The sequence below is a fragment of the Chiloscyllium plagiosum genome, unplaced genomic scaffold (genome assembly GCF_037043375.1).
Source record: "Chiloscyllium plagiosum isolate Xiang-an unplaced genomic scaffold, Cpla_swu_hap1 HiC_scaffold_2, whole genome shotgun sequence".
Lineage (NCBI taxonomy): Eukaryota > Metazoa > Chordata > Chondrichthyes > Orectolobiformes > Hemiscylliidae > Chiloscyllium > Chiloscyllium plagiosum.
Window position 1 is genome coordinate 20,445,043 of NW_028270140.1, and position 25,885 is coordinate 20,470,927.

The 25,885-nt window shown below is 39.4% G+C and overlaps 1 protein-coding gene across 3 annotated transcripts in view; it reads left to right on the plus strand.

The window, feature by feature from the left end:
* The window catches only part of gak (cyclin G associated kinase), a 116,934-nt gene that overhangs the window by 86,613 nt on the left and 4,436 nt on the right, over positions 1-25,885 (plus strand). The window contains exons 18-26 of one of the 3 annotated variants that reach the window (XM_087995240.1): positions 838-917; positions 7,641-7,834; positions 10,556-10,711; positions 12,021-12,509; positions 16,438-16,593; positions 19,098-19,235; positions 20,292-20,411; positions 21,614-21,853; positions 22,769-22,917. In XM_087995240.1, coding sequence (XP_087851366.1) covers positions 838-917; positions 7,641-7,834; positions 10,556-10,711; positions 12,021-12,509; positions 16,438-16,593; positions 19,098-19,235; positions 20,292-20,411; positions 21,614-21,853; positions 22,769-22,917 — 1,722 coding nt within the window. The remainder of the gene's footprint in view (positions 1-837; positions 918-7,640; positions 7,835-10,555; positions 10,712-12,020; positions 12,510-16,437; positions 16,594-19,097; positions 19,236-20,291; positions 20,412-21,613; positions 21,854-22,768; positions 22,918-25,885) is intronic. The other 2 variants (XM_087995241.1, XM_087995243.1) reach the window with 2 other exon arrangements.

A 25,885-nucleotide genomic window follows, 5' to 3' on the forward strand; every position in this document is an offset into this window, starting at 1 on the left:
ATGTACTTGTTTTGAGGCAGTACAATAATGATTCGCCATGTTCTCTCCAGGGGTGAGAGGTTTTTCCGATATGAGAGAATGAGTAAATTGGCTGCATATTCTCTGGCGTTCAGAAGAATGAGTGGAGATCTTATTGAAACACTCAAGATCCCGAAAGGGGCTTGACAGGATAGACACAGAGGTTATTTTTGCTGGTACAGAAATCTAAAACATGGAGGGTCAATCTCAGGATAAGGAGCTAATAGTTTAGGATGGAAATGAGGAGAAGGTTCTTCGCTCAAAGCAATTCACCACCCAAGAGGCCTGTGGTTGCACCATCCTTGAATATATCCAGGCTGAGTTTGCCAGATTTTGTGTGCCTCATGGAATCACGGGATATGGGGAGCAGGCAGAAAGAATGGAATTGAATTTGAAGATCAATCAGAATTGTTTTGAATGGCAGAGGAAGTTTAATAGATTATTAAGTCTACTAAGTCTGCATAATGATTGGACCTGCCAGTATTTTTTTCAAACAGATTAAGGATGTCCCTCAGTGGCACCAGGGCAGCAACAAACTGAGTGAAATTCTCAATCCGCTTACCAAAGAGGGTTATCACCCTCAAAATTATCGATTTACCTACAGTTACCACTTTATATGGCCCCCCTGCCCCACACCCCTCTCCACCACTTTGTCCATCTTTTGAGTAGCCTCTTGCTATTAAACTGTTGGAAGATTTTCAAAGTAATGTATAGTTTTCCATGGTTGTTGAGGTGTTGGACTAGAAATTTGAGTGCTGCATGCCGGAATTTGAAAGATCTCAAGAAATGTGCAGGCATTGACTGACCATTTTCTTTCAGATGACTTCAATGAAGATGTTTCAGATTCAGTTCCACACTGGATTTGTGCCTCGGAATGCTGCATTGGTCAAATTTGCAAAGTAAGTATTTGTTTTTCTCAAAATCAAGTTAATAAGTGCAGATATTCCAATCAGGATTGGAAACCCCACTTCTGACCCTGAGCAGATTAAAAATTACCAATATGTCTTTCGCTCCTATCCAGGGGCCACCTGTTACGAACCTTTCTGGGAATTGCAAATCCAGCAGCATACAAGATGTTTGAAGAAACCATACCCTATTTTGCAGTAGTAAGAGTGCAGTGTTTTATGATTTAATTGTTCAGCAGCGCAGCCAGTCACTTTAATAACTTCTGTTAAAGGTCCAGTATGTAAGTGTAATATTAAGGTGGCCAGTGAGTGAAGTATGTGGTGTGCTAGATGGATCAGAACAATAGCTTTCCAGGTGTGTGGGCTGCCAGCGTATCAGGTAGGTCTGAATGTAGGGTTGGGGAGTGGGAGGCTGGTTGTGGGGTCTAAAGACAGGGAATTCTAGATGGATGGGAATTTCCCATAAATGGTTTCAATTTCCCAGGCAATTCCCACAGTTGCCATGTCTAAGATTCTCCCGATATGTGACTTCTATCTACACTGTTTTAACGAATCTGGCCATCAGAATATCTGGGTCAATATGTGCCTTAACTATATTCACCTATTTATATTATAAATTTTTGTTCAAAAGTTTTTTTTTCTGAAGATTGATTGTACAGGTGTTCAATTTAGATATATTTTCTCATTCTCGGCATAGTATTTAAATGTTGGATTATTTTGGCTAACCCAATTTATTCTTAATTTATATTTGATAATGGAAATTTCTTTGCTCCTTTTCTTTGCATTGATTTGATTTTACTGGATAAAAACTTAGCGTGGACAGTAGTGTTGAGCGTAAATTGTATGCATCAAGTTTCACTATGGAAACTGTGAACGGATATATTCCTCTGGATTGACTGTATAGGATGAATCTAATACTTTCAATTTGTGATTATGACATTAATGAGGACTGAAGTGGTCTCCTGGGCTATTTTTGGTTGTCTAATGGGATTGGAGAAGAATTTTCCAGATTTCTTTCTTTCTAATAGGTTGTTTATTTTTGCGTCTCTCAGGCGATCACACTGTTTATGACGAGTGTGTTGAGTACGTATACTGTGATGCTCAAGGAGGACTGATTCAGAAAACCACTTGAGTTTCTATCCTTTTGATTTCCCTGCATCAGGATTCACAAAAGCTTTTTCAGCACTCCACAAGAAATGTGTTTCACTTCGTCAAGCTCACTGTTGTGCAGTACCATGTGCTTAATATCTACTGTATATAATTATCATAAAAGTACTTGGAAGAGTTGACTTTCAATCAGCCTAAGAAGACGTTCTGTTATTTGTGCATTCAAAAGATTGAGTTGCTGCAGTTAGAGAGCAAGTTGACCAAAAACATCATGACTTTAGAGGCAATCGCTTTATTGTCCTTTGAAGCAGTAGAGAATGTTCAGTTGGCAGAAAATAGCAAAGCTCTTTGTAAATCTGCAAATAAGGAGGGCAGTTACAACTTTGTCAAGAGTGTAAAATAAATGATGATGAATTGGTTGCTTGTTACACACATTTGCAAGTTTCCCTTAACTGCTTTGAAACTTTGAAATCAATTTCATACCATCACCCAAAGGTGAAACCGCCCCGGAAAATCATGCTGGGCTTGAGAATTTTCAGTCTTGTGAGGAATGATAGGAAATAATTTATTTTATTCATATAAAAGAATTCATTTTTAGAATTGTTGAGATTTTTCCCCCTGTTCTATATGTAAAAGATTGAGAATTTGATATAGACAATGGGTGCAGGAGTAGGCCATTCTGCCCTACGAGCCTGCACCACCATTCAGTATGATCATGGCTGATCATCCTTAATCAGTATCCTGTTCCTGCCTTATCTCCATAACCCTTGATTCCACTATCCTTGAGAGCTCTATCCAACTCTTTCTTAAATGAATCCAGAGACTGGGCCTCCACTGCCCTCTGGGGCAGAGCATTCCACACAGCCACCACTCTCTGGGTGATGAAGTTTCTCCTCATCTCTGTCCTAAATGGTCTACCCCGTATTTTTAAGCTGTGCCCTCTGGTTCAGCACTCACCCATCAGCGGATACATGTTTCCTGCCTCCAGAGTGTCCAATCCTTTAATAATCTTATATGTCTCAATCAGATCTCCTCTCAGTCTTCTAAACTCAAAGGTATACAAGCCCAGTCGCTCCAGTCTTTCAGTGTAAGGTAATCCTGCCATTCCAGGAATTGACCTCGTGAACCTACGCTGCACTCCCTCAATAGCCAGAATGTCTTTCCTCAAATTTGGACACCAGAACTGCACATAGTACTCCAGGTGTGGTCTCACCAGGGCCCTGTACAGCTGCAGAAGAACCTCTTTGCTTCTATACTCAATCCCTCTTGTTATGAAGGCCAGCATGCTATTATCCTTCTTCACTACCTGCTGTACCTGCATGCTTACCTTCATTGACTGGTGTACAAGAACACCCAGACCTCTCTGTACTGCCCCTTTACCTAAATTGATTCCATTTAGGTAGTAATCTGCCTTCCTGTTCTTGCCACCAAAGTGGATAACCATACATTTATCCACATTAAACTGCATCTGCCATGCATCTGACCACTCACCTAACCTGTCCAGGTCACCCTGTAATCTCCTAACATCCTCATCACATTTCACCCTGCCACTCAGCTTAGTATCATCAAACATTTTGCTAATGTTATTGCTAATACCATCTTCTATATCATTAACATATATTATAAAAGCCTGCGGTACCCCACTGGTCACTGCCTGCCATTCCGAAATGGAGCCGTTTATCACTATTCTTTGTTTCCTGTCAGCCAACCAATTTTCAATCCAATGCCATGCGCCCTAATTTTGCTGACTAACCTATGTGGGACTTTATCAAAAGCTTTCTGAAAGTCCAGGTACACTACATCCACTGGATCTCCCTTGTCTATCTTCAGAGTTACATCCTCAAAAAATTCCAGAAGATTAGTCAAGCATGATTTCCCCTTCATAAATCCATGCTGACTCTGACCTATCCTGTTACTACTATCCAGATGTGTCATAATTTCATCCTTTATAATAGACTCCAGCATCTTTCCCACCACTGAGGTCAGACTAACTGGTCTATAATTTCCTGTTTTCTTTCTTTCCCCTTTCTTAAAAAGTGATACAACATTAGCCACCCTCCAATCCGCAGGACCTGATCCCGAATCTATCGAACTCTGGAAAATAATCACCAACGCATCCACGATTTCTCGAGCCACCTCCTTCAGTATCCTGGGATGTAGACCATCAGGCCCCGGGGACTTATCAACCTTCAGACCTCCCTGTTTCTGGCCTCACCAGCCCGAGGAACTGGAAGCAAACCAGAGAGAACCACCCTGGACATCCTGCTTTTCAGCCTTCTTCCTAGTTCTCCAAAGTCCCGCTGTAGTATGTTCCTCCTCTTCTTCCCGACATCATTTGTGCCAACATGTACCACCACCTCTGGCTCTTCACCTTCGTCCTTGAGGATTTCCTGCACTCTGTCTGTGATGTCTTTAACCCTGGCACCAGGAAGGCAACACACCATCCTTAAGTCCCGTCTGCTGCCACAAAAACCCCGGTCAGTTCCTCTCACTATGGAGTCCCCTATTACCACGGCTCTGTGCGATGTCCCACTCTTCCGCTCTGCCTCTGTGCCAACTTTTGATTGACAGACCTGGCTGCCTCGCAGACTGGCAGTGTCATCTATCTCTACTGTTTCCAAAAGATTCAACTTGTTCCTGACAGGTGCTTCCCCCAGGGTGTCTTGTACCTCATAGTCTCTGCCTTCCTCATAGTCTGCTCTCTTCTGGTATGATTGGTATAATAACCTCGCTGAAGGTCTTGTCCAGAAAGATCTCGTTCTCTCGGATGAGCCTAAGGTCCTCGAGTTCTTTCATCAGTGCTGCAATATGCTCTGTCAGTAGCTGAATGTGCACATGCTTTCCACACTTTTTCGAGCCAGACACACCAGAGTCGTTGACCTCCCACATCAAGCACATAGCACACTGAACCAGCTTGGCAGTCATGTCTTCACCCTCTTCAACAGTGGCGTAATCACTTCACTCAACCTCCTTGTCAAAGACTCCTGAGCTAAAGCCTCAATCTTCAATCCTCAATCTATGGACTTTTAATTTGCTATCTTCTTGTAAGTTTTGTGGCTATCTCTAAAGTCATGAGGAGCATTGAACAACAGCTGAAATTTAAACTTGGGTATTGGAGATTTCATTGAATCTGGCCAGCCCACAATTGTATTAAGAAAGTGATGGTAAGTCTATTCATTGACCTACTGCAGTCCTTCTGGTGATCGCACAGTGAAGGAGTGGTTTAAATCCAGTAGCCGGGGCACTGACCAAATAAACTGCCTTGACCTGGATGGTGTAAAGCTTCTTGCATTGCTGCAGCTGCATCAATCCAACCACACCTTGAAAATCACCATTGAAAAAATTGGTTTATGGTAACAGAGTAGTTATGTCACTGGATTTGTTTTCCAGAGGCTTGGATACATGATCTGGAGACGTTAGTTCAATCTCAGTATAGCAACTGGGAAATGGAAATTATTTAATGAAATATATCTGGAATAAGAATTCAGTATCGTTAGTGAGAAGATGAAAACATTAGATTATCTTAAAATATTATGGAAGAAAATCTGCTGTCCTTATCAAGGCTGGTCTATATGTGCCTCCATACCTGCAGCAATGTAGTTGACATTCATCTGTCTTCTGAAGTAGCCTATCAATCCACTAAGTTGTGCCAAATTGCAAAAAAAAAGCATAATAAAATTAAAACTTCGACTCACCCAGTCCAGTCGGCCTTACAAAGACTTGCTCATGAGCATAGAGTCATAGAGATGTATAGTCTGGAAACAGACCCTTCGGTCCAATTTGTTCGTCCATGCCGACCAGATATCCCAACCCAATCTAGTTCCACCTGCCAGCACCCAGCCCATATCCTCCAAATCCTTCCTATTCATATACCCATCCAGGTGCCTTTTAAATTTTGCAGTAGTACTAGCCTCCACCTCTTCCTCTGGCAGCTCATTCCATACACGTTCCACCCTCTGCGTGAAAAAGTTGCCCCTTAGGTCTCTTTTATGCCCTCTAGTTCTTACTAACTATGCCTCTTGTGCTCACATCCAAATCATTTATATAAATGATGAAAAGTAGTGGACCCAGCACTGATCCTTGTGGCATTCTACTAGTCACAGGCCTCTTAGTCTGAAAAACAACCCTCCACCACCACTGTCTGTCTGTGTTGTCTCAAATTTGGTAGAGATACCCTCAGACTAGTCAAACGCATTCTCACAGAAACATGACTTCCAACCAGCATTGCAGGCACCTCCATCACAATTCTGTTGGGCCACATTTTGGCTAAAGATGATTGCAAATGTGTTCGCCTTTTGTAGTAATATGCTAGGTTTTGTTATTATCGAGAAAGGGAATAATCCTAGATCCCCCTCTTCCCATTAATTTTCCAACATTTACCACCTTGCAAGGCTGCAGCCTTTTATCTGATTAGTTGTAAGATTGTTTGATTCCTCTGGAATGACTTATGTCGATAGTATGTTGCTTCCACTGTTTAGCAGGCATGTTGTCGACATCTGTACCTTCACCAGCTTAGAACTGTATTCTTAGGTTTACTTTGTATGCTGTTGTGCACTGCTCATTGAACCATGGTTGGTCCCCATGTAAGAAGCAATAACCCCAATTTTCCCATCTTATTCTGTGGTTGATCTTCTCACCCATTGTGCCTATTGGGAGTGAAATTTGCCAATTCCCTGTGATGTACCACAAGGATCTGTCTGGGACCACTGCTTTTCCTCATTTATATAAATGATTTGGATGTGAACAAAGGAGGTACAGTTAGTAAGTTTGCAGATGACACCAAAACTGGAGGTGTAGTGAACAGCGAAGAAAGTTACCTCAAAATACAATGGGATCTTGATCTGATGGGCCAGTGGGCTGAGGAGTGGCAGATGGAGTTTAATTTAGATAAATGTGAGGTGCTGTATTTCGGTAAAGTAAATCTGGGCAGAACTTATACACTTAATGGTAAGGTCCCAGTGAGTGTTGCTGAACAAAGAGACCTTGGAGTGCAAGTTCATAGTTCCTTGAAAATGAGTCACAGGTAGATAAGACAGTGAAGAAGGCATTTGGTATGCTTTCCTTTATTGGTCAGAGCATTGAGTTTGTGGTTTGGGAGGTTATGTTGCGGCTGTATAGGACGTTGGTTAGGCCACTATTGGAATTTTGCATGCAATTCTAGTCTCATTCCTATAGGAAGGAAGTTGTGAGGGGCATGGATAAAATAAATAGACAAAGCCTTTTCCCTGGGGCGGGAAGTCCAAAACAAGACTATATAAAACACTATCCAGGCTCTCATCCTTGTTATCAAATCCCTCCATCTCTGTAATCTTCTATCACTTGTAACCCTTCACAATATCTGTGCTAATCTAATCTTTTGCATTCCCCATTTTAGTTCTGCCAGTGCTGGTAGCAGTGCCTTTAGTTGTCTAGGCTGTAAGTCCTGACAGCTCTGTGGCTTTCTACCTTGCTTCCTGTCTGTCTTCCTGTATGTGATTATTTGACGCAATATTTTGTTGTATGGCTTGGTGTCATATTTCATTTTGGAATGCTCTAGTGGATATTAACAGTGCTGTATAAGTGTCAGTTCTTGTCAAATGATGCTGATAAATTGCTGATTCTGTGTGGCAGGTATGATCTTGATGCATGTGATATTCAGGAGAAATATCCAGACCTCTTCCAGGTAACTCTGGAAGTAGAGGTGGAGCCTCGAGACAACATCAGCAGCAATGCACCTCCATGGGAAAACCTACTGACAAAAGGACTCAATCCCAAGATTCTTTTCTCTAGCCGTGAAGAACAGCAAGAGATGTTATCTAAATTTGGTAAGCTTTGGTCATTTAAACCAATATCCAAGGCTGCACTTTTATGCAAAACATGGAATGGAATTTATATAACTATGTATGTCAGACAAATAATAGTTACAAAAATTAGGAAAACATCAATAGGATTGAAGTATATTAAATATACTCATGTACTAAATGTTCTGTTTTGGTCTTCACAGTAGAGAGGTAAGCTACAGTGTCACAAGTACCAGAATGAACGAAAGAAAGAAAAAAAATACTGAGATTATCTAAACAGGAGCATTGAAATGTCGAGATTGTTGATTTAAGGTTGGATAACTTTACAGACTCTAAACTGTTTATTCCCAAGGAGATTAAAAATGCTAGAAATACAATAATCATAGTTTGCCAAAATTCATTTCTGTTTTTTGGGAGGCAAACTGAAAGTTAGTTAACAAGATAAAGTTCAACACAAGTCCATTCACTGGTTTATTTTACCTAAAATGTTGAAATAGAATAGGGGCTATTTGATTGAGATCTATTTCTTTTTACTCTTTATGAAAAGCAAAATATGACTTTGCCATGTTATGAGGTTAACTCAATTACCAAGTAAGCAATCCCTAAAGTAATTGGTATTAAGATATTCTCTTCTGAAAAGCACTCATTGGTTTACCAATCTCCCTCATTAGCTGAGGGAAAGCTACAAATCCCTGGTTGATTCAAACTGTTCTTTACTAGCAAGAGAGAAGGTGATAAGAGCTAACTTCACTTCTTCCTCAGTTCTTTTTATGGAGGGGAGGCTTACTGAGTTTCCAAAATTAACCTACAAAGCCCTGTCCCTTGATGCAGAGACAGACCTCTCAGCACCAACAGTGCAAATCAGTTAAAGTCAAAATGCTTGGTGAATTGAATGCAAATCTGTTCTATCTCACAATATGACCCCAAAGTCTGCATATTGTCCCAACGTTATTGTGTATAGAAAAGTATATAGTTTTAATGGTTGTCTCATTTCTCCCCAGTATATTCAGTGTCAACAGATTTTGTTTTACTATTAAGCCAGAAGTTTTACTGGTCATCTGGGAACTAAGTTAGCTCTTTGTAACTTGATTTTAAGTTTTTAATCAGTTGTGTGAGATAAACTAAACCAAAACATACCCAATAAATGAAACAGTTGAAACTTCGTCTTTATTACAATCTGTGCAATTGTAAAGATAGGACTTGAGAGAGAGATTGAGTGCAGATGAGTTCATTACAGCACTGAAGAATCTGCAGGCAGAACATTGACACATGCAGTTTAAAGTAAAGTGTGATTTAATGCCCATTTGGTGCAAGAGTAGCAGATGAAAGTACAATCTAAATCAGGAGCTCTATAGATGACTGTTTGATATAAGTTTAAAATTAAGCAGGTTCACAAAGTGCTAACAGATTTAGAAGCTGCCATTTTGGAGCTGCCAGCATTAAGGAAATGTTAATCGTGATATTTATGCTCAGAGTAATATAACTCTCTCTACAGATCAGGAGACCAGTGACACGCTGCATGTTAGAGTAGCGTACATTTCAAAATGCAATGAATGGTTTTCTTCGTGATTTTTCGTCAAAATTTAGTCAAATCTTTGAAGGGCAGATTGATTTTTTTTCAGTACAATTTTTATAAATAGAAGCATACAGTGAAAAAACTAAGAAGTTTTGCTAAACCTTTATAAGTTATCAAATGGAGCACTGACCAGTTCTGGTCACTACTCTTTCGGGGCAGGGGAGGGTGCAGAGAAAATGTACATAACTCGTGCTGGGAATGAGTGACTTCAGATATGTGGAGGGATTTGAAAAGTGAAATCCTTCCCATAGGAGCAGATGAGGTAAAGGACAAATGTGTAAAATTATGAAGAATTTTGACTGTGTAAGTAAGAAAAAAACTGTTCCCAATGACAAGGGTTGTAAGCAGTAGAACATAAGATAATTGTCAATCAGTGGGAAATGGTGCAAAATTGTTTTACATAGTGAGTTGCTATGATCTGGAATTCAGTACTTGAAAAGATGATGGAAACAAGTTCAAAAGACAATTGCATAAAATTGAAAATGAAGAATTTACAGAGCTATGGGAGAAAGGAAAGGAAGTGTAATGAATTTATAGTTTTCAGGGAGCATACTGAATCCAATAGCCTCCTGAGAATCCCAGCTCAAAGAATTAGTCCTGACATGTTTCCTCAACAATGAACCATGATAATAGAACATTAGGATATTCTGTCATTATACTTTCAGTGACCCGTTGTTCCAACACTTTCTGTTGCCCCACTCCTTCTGTACCTATGGACATATTTGACACAAGTATGAATCCTAGGCAATGAAATTTGTATCAGCAATTTGTGTAAGAAAATGTCTTTGGTAGAGTTCAAACAACTTTTTATACCTACTTCCAGCATTTTTTCTGAGACACTCACGACTGTATAAATGCTTATTGATCACTCAAAACCACATAACAATTTGTATTAGGTTTAGTTCATGACTTTGTGTTATACAGGTCAGAATGGCATATCTCTGTAAAGAACTTCCTCAGGCAACATCTACTTTGGTTTGATTTTGAATCTTGCTGTACTACACTGTCACTGTCATGGTCCTATGTTTATTGGGTGGTAATTCTGAAATATGTGAGCAATATTTGCTCATGGAAATTATTCTTAATCTTTAGAAAAGCCTATCAGTGTGGAGAAAAGATCTAATTTGTGAAAATTCTGAGATTCATGTCTTTTTTCTCGCCATACAAAGGAAAGCCTGAACTACCCAGACAACCAGGGTCGACAGCGCAGTATGATGCAGAGACTCCTAAATCAGACCATGCTTCACAGAATACCAGTGAAGATGAGACATCACATCAAAACAGTGACACCTCCAACAGCTTTTTTGAAACATTAAATTGGGAAGGTAAATGTTGGAAGGTCATGATAAATTGATCAAATTTCAGCTTGTGCAGTATGTGGTGGTTTCCCATTTTCATAATTCCCTGATTTTCATTTCAGAGAATATTTATTTAAAATCAAATTTCCACTGTGGTTGCTAAAAGAAGAAAGACCTTGCTGTTACAATAACTTATTGAAAAATTGAGTATTCCTATTGTCAAATTCCCAGCAAAGCAAAGCTGCTAAGCTATCAGTTTTATGTCTCATGGACCAATATTGGACTAGCTTCACATTGTCTTATTTATATGGAGTGCAAGCATTGATATTGACTTAGCTTCTTTGAACTAGTATTGTTCAATCGTTCTGGTTCCTGCATTTGAATGTGCATGTTGCTGTTTTTGTGAAATCAGCTAAATCTGTATCAAGGCTTTGATCTTGCACAGAAATATTTGGAAAAAACACCAAATATGTAAATAATTATTTCATTGCTGCAAATTAAGCAGGGACTTTTCCTGGTGACAGTAAGGAGATAAAAAGTCTGAGGTTGGCTAATGTTGAACACCATTGATAAATTGAATTTGTGCAGTGCGTTAATTTATTTGGGGTGGGACAGGGTAAAATTTACTTCTCCTAACTTAAAGTTTACCTACTTTACACCATCCTACACTCTTAGCTTACTTTTTTATAAATTTTTAAATTTATTTATATGTTTCTGCTCTGAAATCATGTCAATGAGGCTCTGGAGCTCTTCGACACACACAGGATGGCTTAATTGGTTTACTGTAGAACCTTTTATGAAGCTAAGCAGCATGAACAAGGAATGATCCCTGGTCGAGTTCAACTATAGTGTTCCCAACTGACTATGGATAATGTAAGGAGAAAGAAAACTCATTTTCCTGAGCTGTACAATTAACTGTGGTGCCCATCATGGTTAATTAAGGCACCGACTCACTAACCAAGGTGACATCAAATAAAATAACTTGGTGCAATAGCAAAGCCATTGCAGGAATATGGCGTTGCTGGCTGGGCCAGCATTTATTGCCCAGGACTTTTGACCCAGTGGCAGTGAAGGAATGGCAATATATTTTCAAGTCAGGATGATGAGTGATTTGGAGGGGAATTTGGTGGCGGTGTTCCTATTTATCTGCCCCCTTGTACCTTTAAGTGGCCTTTATTATGTGTTTGGAAGGCAATGTCTAGGGAGCCTTGGTGAATATCTGCTGTAAGTAACCACCAATGAAGAAGAAATTGAAGAGTAAATAATAAATTTGCATTGAGTGATTTTAATATTTAATGTGAAATAGCTAGTTAGGTCTGATACTGTGTTTAATTAGCAGAAGCAAAAGAGGACTCCCGGGCTAGTGATGTACAAACTCCTGATGAAGGTCATCCAAGCTTGGTGGATGAAAGTGGACCATCAGATGATGATTTTGCTGCTTTTTCAAGTGAGTGTAACACTGTGAAGATGGATGAGCCAGAGAGCCCTATTCAGCCAGAACAAACGAACACCGTAAACTTTTTCTTTGAAGCAGATGTTGAAAGTTCAACAGACCAAACTGCAGAACCTTCCACTGAGGACAGTGTGGATTTGCTGGGACTAAATAATGATGCCCAAACTGACATTGCACCACCGACAGTGGAAATGCGAAGTTCACCTAGCAATGCTGATTTGCTCAATGATTTATTTGCTGGCGGTCCAGAAGAAATACAACAAGAATTCTCAGCTGACCTAATTGGGGGAGGAAATGATTTCTTTTTCAGTGGGGCACCTCCACCACCAGTGGAACCGGTTCCTGTTGCTCCTGTATCAAATGCTTCAGCAGGTAGGTGCTCCTATAGATATTACTACCAGATAGTTAGAACTGTCAATACAGGATGTTTTTTCTTACACGATAACTTGATAGGTTTACATTTCTAAATTGAAAAACCTCTTCTGTCTGGACTTGTAGACAGCGAAAAACTATTTGCTTGTCTGCCCCTTCTCCTCAAAGGTTTTGCTCTTTAATAGTTTTTTTTATATCAGCTACTTTCTATTAATATAAACTGTGGACTTCTTCATGGTAACTTGTGTTTTGTTGGAGATACATTTCAGCTGAGTAAGCATTTATGTTTGTCTTGCCCCTTTTCCTAAACTTAGGATTCTTTGCCTGTGGTCAATTTTTTTGTAACAAATTACTCATAAACTTACTTCACCAAGTCAAGTAGGTCTGATTGTAGAGCAGGAGAAAGTGAGGTCTGCAGATGCTGGAGATCAAAGTTGAAACTTTATTGCTGGAACAGCACAGCAGGTCAGGCAGCATCCAGGGAACAGGAGATTCGACGTTTCGGGCACAGGCCCTTCTTCAGGAATTGTAGAGCAACCCTGGGACTTGATCATTTGATCAAAACCAAGTGTACCGAAGTTGCCAGAATGCATCTGTAAGCCTGAGGGAGCACGGTGGCTCAGTGATTAGCACTGCTGCCTCACAGCACCAGGCACCTGGGTACAATCCAAATCTCAGGTGACTGTGGAGTCTGCATGTTTTCTCTGGTGGGTTTATGCCAGGTGCTCTGGTTCCCCCCCCTCAGTCCAAACATGTACAGATTAGGTGGATTGGTTATGCTAAATTGTTCATAGTATCCAGGGATATGTAGATTGTGTGGATTAGTTATGGTAAATGTGGGGCTACAGGGAAGTGGGGATGAGTGGGGCAGGAGGGAGGGGAGGTGTCTAGGTGTGATGCTCTTTGGTGGATCGGTGTTGATTTGAAGGGACAAATGGCCTCTATCTGCACTGTAGGGATTCGGTAATTCATGTTTGTGTTGACAGCCTTAAATGAAGAAAGCAGGGTACTCCAATCTGAATGTTTCATAATTTTGGCAATGTGTGTTACATGCTAAGTAGGGTTAGGGTTAGCTTTGAAATTTGTGCAAGTCATTTGGAATAATTAAGAACTATCCCTTATATTAGTTTTATTAGAGGAGTCTTTCTTTCATCGTTATCTGTCACTACATAATTATCATCAAAAAAATGGGTTAAACTCAAGAGACAAACAAGAGTTAAAACTTGAGCAATTTGTTACGTGAGCAGACAGAAGCACAAGTACCCAGTTTAGGAAGATCAAGGACAAGATGAACAGTAACACCAAGTCAACTGCATTAAAATGTATCTCCACTGAAACACAAGTGGTCATTTAATTTCATTTAATCAGAACTTGTGCTTTTGTATGCAGATATTGTGTTCTTTATTGACCTAAAAGGTTTAGTGTCTCAATTTTAATTAATTTCTGATTAATATAGTCCTTGTTTAGTTTACAGGAGGTGGGGGAGACACTGAATGAGTATTTTGTGTTAGTGTTTACTATGGAGAAGGATACGGAAGATGTAGAATGTGGGGGAATAAATCGCAATATTTTGAAAAAATGTCCATATTACAAAGGAGGTCGTACTGGACATCTTAAAATGCATAAAGGTAGATAAATCCCTGGGATCTGACCTAGAACTCTGTGGGAAGCTAGGGAGGTGTTTGCAGGGCACCCTGCTGAGATATTTGTATCATCGATAGCCACAGGTGAGGTGCTGGAACACTGGAGGTTCAACTAACGTGATACCACTATTTAAGAAAAGTGGTAAGGAAAAGCCAGGGAACTATAGACCAATGACCACTTGGTGGTGGGAAAGTTGTTGGAAGGAACTTGGAAAGGCAAGAACTGATTAGGGATAGTCAACATGGCTTTTTTGCATGGAAATTCGTTATCACAAACTCGATTGAACTTTTTGAAAAAGTAACAATGAGGACTGATGAGGCAGAGCAGTCGACATGATGTGTATGGACTTCAGTAAGGCGTTCGACAAGTTTCCACATGGTAAACTGGTTAGCAAGGTCAGATCACATTGAATACAGGGAGAAGTAGCCATTTGGATACAGACCTGGCTCAAAGGTAGGAGACAGAGGGTGGTGGTTGAGGGTTGCTTTTTAGATTGATGGCCTGTGATCAGTGGTGTGCCGTAAGGATCGGTGCAGAGTCAACTGCTTTTTTGTCATTTATATAAATAATTTGGATTTGACGATAAGAGATATGATTAGTAAGTTTGCAGATGACACAACAATTAGAATGATTTGGAGATGCCGGTGTTGGACTGGGGTGTACAAAGTTAAAAATTACACACCAGGCTATAGTCCAACAGGTTTATTTAGAAGCACTAACTTTTGGAGCGCTTGATGAAGGAGCAGTGCTCCGAAAGCTACTGCTTCTAAATAAACCTGTTGGACTATAACCTGGCATTGTGTGATTTTAACTTTATACAAAAATTGGAGGTATAGTGGACAGCGAAGAAGGTTACCTGAGAGTACAAAGGGATCTTGATCAGATGGGCCAATGGGCCGAGCAGTGGCAGATGGAGTTTAATTAGATAAATATGTGGTGCTCCATTTTTTGAAAGACAAATCAGAGCAGGACTTATGCACTTCATAGTAAGGTCCTGGGGAGTGTTGTTGAACAAAAGGACCTTGGTGTGCAGGTTCAGGAATCCTTGAAAGTGGAGTCGCAGGTGGTTAGGATAGTGAAGGAGAAGCTTGCTTTCCTTTATTGGTCAGTGCATTGAGTACAGGAGCAAATATATATTAGAAAAACACTTTCCACATATGTGTTGTGTTGGGCGAATTAATGCTTTTGGGTCAAATGTTATTTTGATAATTAGTCATCCATTACGATTCTTGTAGTCTGGAATAACCTGTTTGAATCTATCAGTCGAGGATTGGTTGCAATTGTTCAGAAATCTTCTATACCCTTTTAAGACTTTTGTTTCTATTCCAAATTAAATATCACATCAAGGAGGGTATCCACAAATCCTCAGTGCTCAACTCATCATTGACTTTAATTTTAATTTTAGGGTACCATCCAGTTTTATACTTCCATAAATCAACAGACAGAAATTGAAGGCCCAGATTTTTCAATGGGCCTATTGTTATTCCCACAAAGATAAGAGTTAAAGATCCTGTGGAACCTGCATTTTAGTAGACTCTGAGAGAATTGCCCAGGAAGTTGAATTTTCTGCTAGGTAATTCCGCTATGTGTAGATCCCTGCAAATGTCTCCATTTGAAATGGAGAATTCGACGGTTGCAACTAAATTAAACAGATATTGAGGTTAAATTTTCTATTCTAAATGTAGACTAAGCTTAAATAGTTATTCAACTGATGCAATACTTCCATGGCACACTCCTAACTACACTTCCCTCAGATCACTTGCATTCCCTATACCCTGGCCTGACACCCATTTCCTCCCTGTAAATGCACTCCCTCAATCCCCCACTGAATAGACGTGATACCCACCTATACCCCTGCCAGACAGGTTTTCTCGTATCCACTCCGAATCTCCTTAGATACTACATTGCTTTACCTGGTCCCTTTCTTACTAGTACTTTATCCAGCTGGCACTCAACTCACCTGGCACCCTGCTTACCTGGCTCATTTGATTGAGATTGCCACTTCTCGGAAAATCTGACCTGAAGCATATGAAGGTATTAGCCTTGTTTTATCATCAGTTGTTCTAAAACCTTAGTCAAACTGGTCTTAATCAATCGTTTGTAAATATGACTCTTTGACAATTCAGTAGAGTATAGCTTCTATCCGGTCAGCTCCTCAATTTTTAATTCAATCTAAGATTTATCAAAACCAGTAATGTGCAGTATGTGTTTTATGTGGATCCTTGACTAATAGTAGACATTGTAATGAAACAGCTGCAATTGTCTGTTAACTGTTTTTTCTCAGACTCTTTTGATCCATTTGGTGCTGCATTTCCAACACCCAAGACTGATCAAACTGAGCCAGACTTATTTGGACAGTTTTTCACTCCTAATGCTCCTGCTTTTTCATCCTCAAATGGTATGCCACATCCATCGTCGAGTTCAGATTTCTTCAGTATGGGTAAGTTTATCGTGGTAATGTTTAATTCTTCCTCCATTGTTTGTCTTCCACTTATGATATTCAATAGAGGGGCTGTGCCTACAAATCATATTTGTTGTCCACCTTCTCTCCAGACTTCCAGGTTTTATATTTTTATGATCTCCATTTAATGTGTACTTTCCTTTTCACAAAAAGAAACAGCAGTGAAAAGTGGAATTTGAATCTAAGCAAAGTCTGCATTAGGAGTCTAATGATGGCCACGAAACCATTGTCAATTGTTGGAAAAATCTATCTGGATCACAAATGTTCTTTAGGGAAGGAAACTGCCGTCATTACTTGGTTTGACCTATATGTGACTCCAGACCTGCAGCTGTGGGCTTGCTCTCCAGGCAATTAGAGTCAAAAATTGGGGATGCACAAAATGCTGATGGACAAAAAAAAGTTGAGAGGTCTTATCCATTTTCATTATTTGGAAATGTGTCTTCAGAAAAAATTGTGGAACTACAAACACTCTTGGGTATTTTTGGGAACCGTGAGGGGGATAGTGATAGATTTTAAGAGAACATAGACTGATGTAATGGATGGAAGGTGGGAGATGAAATTTACTGGCAGGGATGTATGAAATGATACATTTTTGAAGGAAGAATGAGGAATGGCAACTTAAAATGAAGAATACATCTTTAAAATGGTTGATTAAACAAAGGATGTATACAACCTTAAATTGTCAAAGGTGATATAAATTAATAAGGGATCCTCGGTTTTGTACCTATGTACTTAAAATACAATACAAGGAAGTTAGCAAACATTTGTTTATCCTCAACTGGTGTTATTACATTTCATATTGGGCTGCAATACTGGGCTCTAATAGTGCATTTTAGGAAGGATGTAAACTCATTCAAGAGGTTGTAGACAAGATTTATGAAAATGATTGCAGGAATGGGAAACTCTAGCTTTGTGGAATAATTGTGAAGCTGGGTCTATTTACACAGAGTCATAGACCCTTCAGTCCAACTCCTGCATGTCGATCAGATATTCTAAATTAATCTAGTTCAATTTGTTAGCATTTGGCCCATATACCTCTAAACGCTTCCTTTTCATATACCCGTCCAGATGCCTTTTAATTGTTCCAGCCTCCTCCACTTCCTCTGGCCACTCATTCTGTGCACGCGCCACCACTTTTGTGGAAAAGTTGCCCCTTAGGTCCTTTTTCAATCTTTCCCCTCTCACCTTAAACGTATGTCCTCTAGTTTTGGACTCCCCACCCCAGGGAAAAGACTTTACCCAGTCCATGCCCTTCATGATTTTATAAACCTCTATAAGGTCATCCCTCTGCCTCAGACGCTCCAGGGAAAAGTAGCTCCAGCCTATTCAGCCTCTCCCTATAGTTCAAACCCTCCAACACTGGCAACATCTTGTAAATCTTTTCTGAACCCTTTCAGTTTCACAACATCCTTCCTATGGCAGGGAGACCAGAGTTGAACACAGTATTCCAAAATTGGCCTAACCAATATCCTGTTCAGCCGCAGCATGACTCAATCCACTGTCCAATAAAGGCAAGCATACCAAGTGCTTTTTTCAGTAACCTGTCTATCTGGACTCCACTTTCAAGGAAGTATGAACCTGCGCTCCAAGATTTCTTTGTTCAGCAATACCGAATCATTAAGTGTCCTTACAGAGGATTTGATGTGATTGTTAAAAATCATGACAGGTGTTGACTGTGTGAATAGAGATAAACTGTACCCATTGTTGAATGGGTTGAGAACTGGAGAATGGGCAATAACAACTTGCAGTGAGAAAATGGCAGGAAGTGACATTAGCTGAGCTATTCTCATTAAGTTTGAATCATAGAATCCCGACAGCGTGGCAGCAGACCCAATAAATCTACATCGACCTTCCTAAGAGCATCCTACCCTATCCCTGTAATTCTGATTTTTCCCATGAATAATCCACCTAATCTACTCATCCCTGGACACAATGGGGTAATTCAGCATGTCCTATCCACTTAACCTGCACATCTTTGGACTTTGGGAGGAAACTGCAGCACCGGGAGGAAACCCATGCAGACGGGGAGAATGTGCAAACTGCCACCCGAGGGTGAAATCAAACCTCGATCCCTGTGAGACATCAGTGCTAACCATTGAGCCACCATGCTGCCCCTTGACAAGGACGATGGACTAAATGTTCTGTGTTGTCATCATTCTATAATTGTTTGTGGTCTAAGGTGTCTCACGGAGTATGTTCCTTTGTTTTATCCCTTGACGAATTGCAATATCACACTTTAAAATATGTATTAAGCTATCATTTTACCTAATAAAATACAACTGAACATTACAATTCACACCCTTCATCTATTTAGAGTACAGTTTTAAAAACAGCTTTTGTGGACATGGCTTGCTGTAATTCACACTGTTTGATGGTTGCTTTGGGTGTAAATGATTGTGTTGTTTTTAGTTATCATGAGTATTTAAATGGTTCTTAGAAAATGTTTGAATTAATATAAATTTGCACGTTATGCTTTCTTGTAGGAAACTCAACACCTGAGTTATCAAAAGTATCATCATCTACCAGTCAACCAGACCTCATGGGCGGCTGGAATTCGTGGCCTTCCAGCAGTGCTGTTCCCCAACAGAATAACAAGACAGCATTTGCAGAGACAATGCAAAGTAACATATGCTTGTTTTGATATTTTTTTGTAAAACTGCACCTTGGATATCTTGTGCTTCTACTTTGAAAAGAACAGATGTGAGATGTGCTCCCATTCTTTTGAAAACGCATAACTTGGAATTTCAGCTAAATTTTTAGAATTCTCACCTTTAGGTTAAAGGGTTTGATACTTCACAACTAAACACTGGATTGAATTAAAAAAAAACTACTTGAAACCACTGATCAAGAAGCTGATTCAGCTATCCAGTCATATTGAGGCTAAATACACACATCCAGTTTTGGGGATAATATAAAAAAGAAAATTAAATATAGTAATTACATTTTATAATGCTTATCACAAATTCAGGATGTTCCAAAATGCTTTATAGCTACTTTAGTACTTTTGAAATGTTGTCACTCTGGTCATGTAGGCAATGTGCAAGCCAATCTGGACACTGTAGTGGCCAAAAAACACAACCATTTTAATTATTTTAGCTGAAGGATAAATGTTGGCCAGGATATTTGGAGAATCCCAAGCTCCTGTTCGAATGGTGAATGGGATTGTTTATGTCTGTCTGAGAGGACAAATGGGGTCTTAGTTTAATACCTCATCTCAAAGGCAGATTATATAAATGTGTAGTCAATTTGCCTGAGTAAAAGAGATAGACAAGAAAACACTCTCTTAGCTATTTTGAATAAATCATTGAACAGTGGAAGAGGCATCAAACTTTCTAAGTATGTGCTCTGGTGTATTGACTATTCACTCTTATGAATTACAAATATAGCTATATATTTATCTGCCTATTTATAGATTGTGATGTTAAAAAAGTTATATTTATGAAGTTCTACTTCTTTAAGAAAAGCCTTTTTTTGCTGATATGATAATTTAACATTATTCTTACATTGGCCATCAAGTTAGTTTTGATTAAACAAGTATGTGGTATAGTCCACAAGATCTGAGTTTTGCCTGACCAGATAATGTAATATAACTTGCACCATTAATATTGCACTTCTCTGTTTCATGACTGCTGGACTGTAACTTGTAAGTAACTCATGTTGGATTGTTCCTAATGTAGGCTCAACTTTTGCTTCATCATCTGGTGCTGCCTCCGGTCCTCCTTCAAATGCATCATTTAGTCATTCAAAATCTTTTGATCCATTTGCTGACATTGGTAACCTTGGTTCCAATTTACCAGGTAATGTTCCTGAACCATTAATACAGAACCGACAGATCCGGTAAAAAAAAATTCTCATTGCCTTTGGGACCTTGCATTTAGTCATTCATAATTGACATGTTAAGTGTGTCATAAGATAACAGCCTTGCAATGTAAATATTGATGAGATTGATCTGTTCAGACTATGTTCACAGATTTTATTCCTCCCTTCTTTATGCTTCATAGAAGTTTCTACTACACCTCAAGTAAAGCCCATCAACATATCCTGCTACAGCTTTCTCACTTGTGTTTATCTAACTTCATATTTAAATGCATTTGTTATTTGCTTCATTACTTGAATAATACGTTCCACATTCTAATCACTCTTTGGGCAAAGAGGTTTCTGCCATATTTTGTTTTGAACATGTTCATGATTACCTTATTTTAACTGCTGCTAGTTGTAGTCTCCACTGCAAATGAAAGTTTTATTTATACTGACGTTATCAAACATTTTCATAATCTTTTAGACCTCTATTAGGTCACTCCTCTGTTTTCATTTTTTCTGAGAAAAGAGCCCTTTTTTCATTTTACTATATTTTTTAACTTGATCCATTGTTTCTGACCATCTTTGCTCAATTATCTTCTTGTAAATTTTCTTTGCGACTTTCCAGTGCTTCTGTATCCTTAAAATTTGGAGACCCAGTATGATAAAACAAGGTTCTGTACAGGTTAATAATAATTTACCTGCTATTTAATTCTGTTGCTCGAACCACAGGTTTGTTTCTTTTCATAGCTTCAAGTGATTCGTTCATCTGTACCTACCAGATCCTTATATTCTTCTGTACCATTTAGTTAATTAGTTTTCACAGGATTATTTCTTATTCTTCCTATCAAAATGCTTCACATTTATCTATTTGGAACTTATTTGCAGTTATACAGCATCTCTGACAGCATAGTAATGTCTTCCTGTATAATCTTCCAGTCCTCTGCAGTATTGATTATCACTCCCGCCCCAAAATTTGTGTCCATGGCAAATTTTGATATTGTTCTCCTGAGTCTAAATTATTTATGTAAGTAACAAAGTCAGTCTCAGTACAAATCCTATGCTTTATGAAACATGACACACATGTTTGGGATGCTATGTAATCTGCTCTGTTTCATGTGATGACAAAGAATAGATAAATAATATGACTTCTATAGTTGATTTGTCTTTATAGCAATGATCATTCTTGATGCTTCTACAGGTTCCTTGAGTGGAGGATTTACAGCTGGAGGAACATTCACTCCGAAGCCGGCACAGCCAGTGGGCAGCAGTTCATGGCAGTCTGGCAGAACACTGGGCAGCAATACTACTTCACAGCAACAGACTCAGCAATCAAAGCCACATCAGCCTAGACCAGCAGCCCAGACCAAACCTAACTACAATTTGAATTTCAGTGTCATGGGGAGACGGGAGGAACGAGGCATCCGAGGGCCTGGATTTGGTAATTTTTCTTCTGTTTTACATTTCAACTGTTTCTTTTTAAAAATTACTTGTCAAACTGAGTTTTTTTTAATCAAGGAGGGCAAGCTGCTTTTAAAACATATAGATTAACAAAGGAATTCAAATATGGACTTAAACCATTTGGCCAACCTGCTGCATGTTTGTGCTTATCCTCCACTCCAGCACTGGTCAGAAAGGAGAGATTTCCTTTGTTTGGTGGAATTCCAACATTTGCATAATTGAACTTTGCCCTTTTATATGCCCTTGTCTGGCCTATGGAATGGCCTATGGCAAGGTCAGCATTTATTGCTCATTTCTAATTGTGCTTGAGAAGGTGGTTGTGAGTTAAAAGTAGACCGCATTGAACAATTAAACAAAAAGGAAAGTAATGTTTCGACCCACTTGAATTTTACATATTTGAAATTGTTCAAAAGCATTTGCATTTCACCACTGATCATAAAAGTTCCTTGAATTACATGATACCTTGTCACAAAAAACTCACTAGTCCCTCACATTTTTCCTTTATTTCCATATGCCTTTCTTCTTTTTCCTTAAATACCGTCAAATATATTCTTAAATTTTGACATTGTTCCTGTTTCAATCATTCATTCAGTAGCACATTCCATTCTCAACCCTCTCTATTGAGCAATGTTTCCTTCTAAAATTTCACACTTTAATCTTAAATGTATGCCCCTCCTGTGGGGTCACCTCTTTGAATTCCTGTCTCTGTCTAATCTCCCCTCCACTTCCTGTTTTAAGCAGTTATTTCAAAGCATTCTGTAATCTCCACTGTTCTATTGAAAACTACTTCAATGGTTAGAAAAAGACTTTCTTTTACGTAATATAATTTACTGCAAGTAACTGTTCATAGTAAAATCTTGTTATTCAATTGATTTTCTTTTCCTCCCTTCTGCAGGACCAAAACCAAAAGTTTCTGTAAATGACTTTCAGGACCTGTTGTCGGAACAAGGATTTTCTAGTACAGCGGACAGAAAAGAACCAAAGACTATTGCAGAATTACGAAGAGAAGAACTGACTAAAGAAATGGATCCCTTAAAACTGAAGGTTTGAAGAATATGAACATGTTGCGCAGAATTAGGAGCAGGAGTAGTCAGTTCAGCTCATTGAGCCTGACCTGCAATTCGATATGATCATGGCTGAGGTCATCTTGCCATTAACTCCACTTTCCTGCCCCACTCTCCATAATCTTTCAACCTATTGCTCATTAAATATCTGTTGATCTCCTCCTTAAACTTATTCAATGACCAGCATGAACTGCACTCTGGGGTACTGAATTCCACAGATGCTATGTAATTTCTCCATATGTCTGTTTTAAATCTGGTACCCCTAACCCTAAGACTATGACCTCTCGTTCAAGATTGCCCTATGTGAGGAAGCATCCTATCTTCGTCTATTTTGTCAATCTTCTTTAGCATCTTATGTACATCAATTCAATCTCCTCTTGTTCTTCTAAACTCCAGAAGCTATAGGCCTAAACTGCTCAATCTCCTTTCATGAGACAAGCCCCTCATCTCTGGAATCCATTTAGTGAACCTCCTGTAAACTGCCTCCAGTAACAATTATATCCCTCCTCAAGTAAGAGAACTAAAATTGTCCACAATACTGCAGGTGCAGTTACTAATGCCTAGTACAGTTGTAGCAACACTTCCTACTTTTATACTCTATTCCTTTAGCATTAAATACCAACATTTCCAGATGTACCTGCATGCTAGTTTTCTGTGATTTATGCTTGGGCGCTCTCATATCCCTCTGCACTAAAGTACTCTGAAGTTTCCGTCCATTTAGATAATGTTAGCTTTCTACTCTTCTGACCAAAATGGAGAACCTCAAACTTATCCACGTTAAACTTCATCTGCTAAATTTTGGCCCATTCACCTAACCTTTCCAAATACATTTGTAAAAATGTTATTTTTTCATTGCAATGTACTTTCCCACCTATTTTAGTGTTGTCTGCACCTTTGACTATAGAACTTTGTATCTTGTATTTCTGCACTTATTAAAAAATTTTGTCGTACAGAATTAATTCTGCATTTGATGCAGAGTTGATGCCCTTGAGTTTACAAATACAAGTAGAATATCTCTTTTAACTCAGGTTGGCTCAGGCCTATCTAGGTTCATGATGAATGTGCTGTGTCCCTATTGCATTCCAAATTTGTGATGTGGTTTTACCGATCATCATATTGTAAAGAGGTGTTGAACAGGCTTTCTTTTGAGTACTGAGTTGTGCTTCAAATTCATAAGTCCAGTTTCCTCCACATTAGTTGTGGAAATTTAACTTCAACTACTTAAATTAATCTGGAAAAAGAGCAAAATCTCAGCATTAACCATGTTGGAACTGCTGGATTTTCATAAGAACCCATCTGGTTCACTAACATCCTTTAGGGAAAGAAACGTAATGTCTATACTTCATGTGACTTCAAACTCACAAAAGCTTGGTTGACTTGTAACTGCTAAGGAAACCACTCAGTATGTATACTCTCCTCCAGAAATGTTTAATGGATAGACTACATGGCTCAACCTAGGCACTGGATAGGACAAAGATGTACCCTACCCAATAGACCTTGCATGGTCCTGCCCACTAACATCTGAAATGATGTGCAAAAGCAGGCTGACATAGTTATATTGAATAATGCCCTCCAGTTAGTGTCCTAGACTCCACCCTCACTATTACTGGGTATGTTCTATACCACCAGCAGGACCTGGTAGAGATGTTGGCATAGTGCCAAACAATTGAGAGAGAGAGTGATCCTGGTTGTTCTCATTTACACTTGACCCCATGAAGCCTGAATGGCATCAGGTCAAACCTTCTACTAAGTATCATATACTGCTCTCCTTAAGTTGATGAATCAACATTTCTCTATTTTGAACAGCAGTGGTTCTACATAGTGAATTTCAATGTTCTTCACCAAGAGTGACTCAATAGTATCACCACTGACTAAGCTGCCCACATCCAAAGCACAATATCTGCCAGACTTAGCCTGCAGCAGGTAATGAGAGAATCACCAATAGGAATGCGTCTTCACCAAACTAGTTGTTGAAGATCCATCTCTCCATGCTGGTCTTGTAAGAGTAACTTCACAATTTTCCTTGGGACTAAGTCCTTTCCTTATACTTGAGCCCACCCTTCATTTTATTGCATTGTGTGTCATTACCACTGTGCTAAATAGGCAAGATTTAGAACAGGATTGTTGCCTGGTTACCTCCCTTGGCGAGTTATTGGCTTGGCGCAAAGACGACAAGAGTCAAGTCTGTATCAACTGACCAAAACCTTTATTAGTTCAGTTAAAACAGATATACAAATCATACTTCTTGGTTAGGAAAACGTTCACAGCAGGCATGCAATTCATACAAGGCTAAAATCCAGCACACATCCACTAAGCTGATGTTCCTGCAACAGTCAATAAAAATAAAAGCTAATACCCAAGAATAGAAGCTCACACTGGCCAGATAGTTTACTCCTCGGCCTTGGAGTCCTCTCTACACTTTCAAATGTGGTGTCCATACTTTGCAAAGGTTGCTGTCAGGAGTTTTCACTGATGGCACACTGAAATCCTTCATTTTTGTTCCTTTTCCCTTGTCTTCCAGAATCGTGGTGTCTTATTCTTATTGGTTCTCAGCTCATCTGAAAGTGGTGTCTTTCTACTGTAGGCTCATTCCATGCATTACCTCAATACTCTTCCACCAAATATGATTTCCCCCTTATGTTACTCCTCAGAACTGAACCAGCTCAAACTAGCCAAACAAGCCAGCAGCTAAGGCTCAGGGAACTCAAGTTCGCAGCTACTGTCTTTATGTGTGAGCAACCTCTGGCCAACAGGTTAAGCTTAGCATCCATGAGGCACTGTGGCGATCATCAGCAGAATTGTATTCAAGCACAATCTCTAACTTCATGGCCTGACTCTATAATTTCCAACATGCCAACAGCCCCAGTTCAGTGAGAAGTGAGTCCATCAGGAACAGTTCCAGCATACTTACAATGGTGGTGCCAGCCTGGAGAAGCTAAAACACAGTA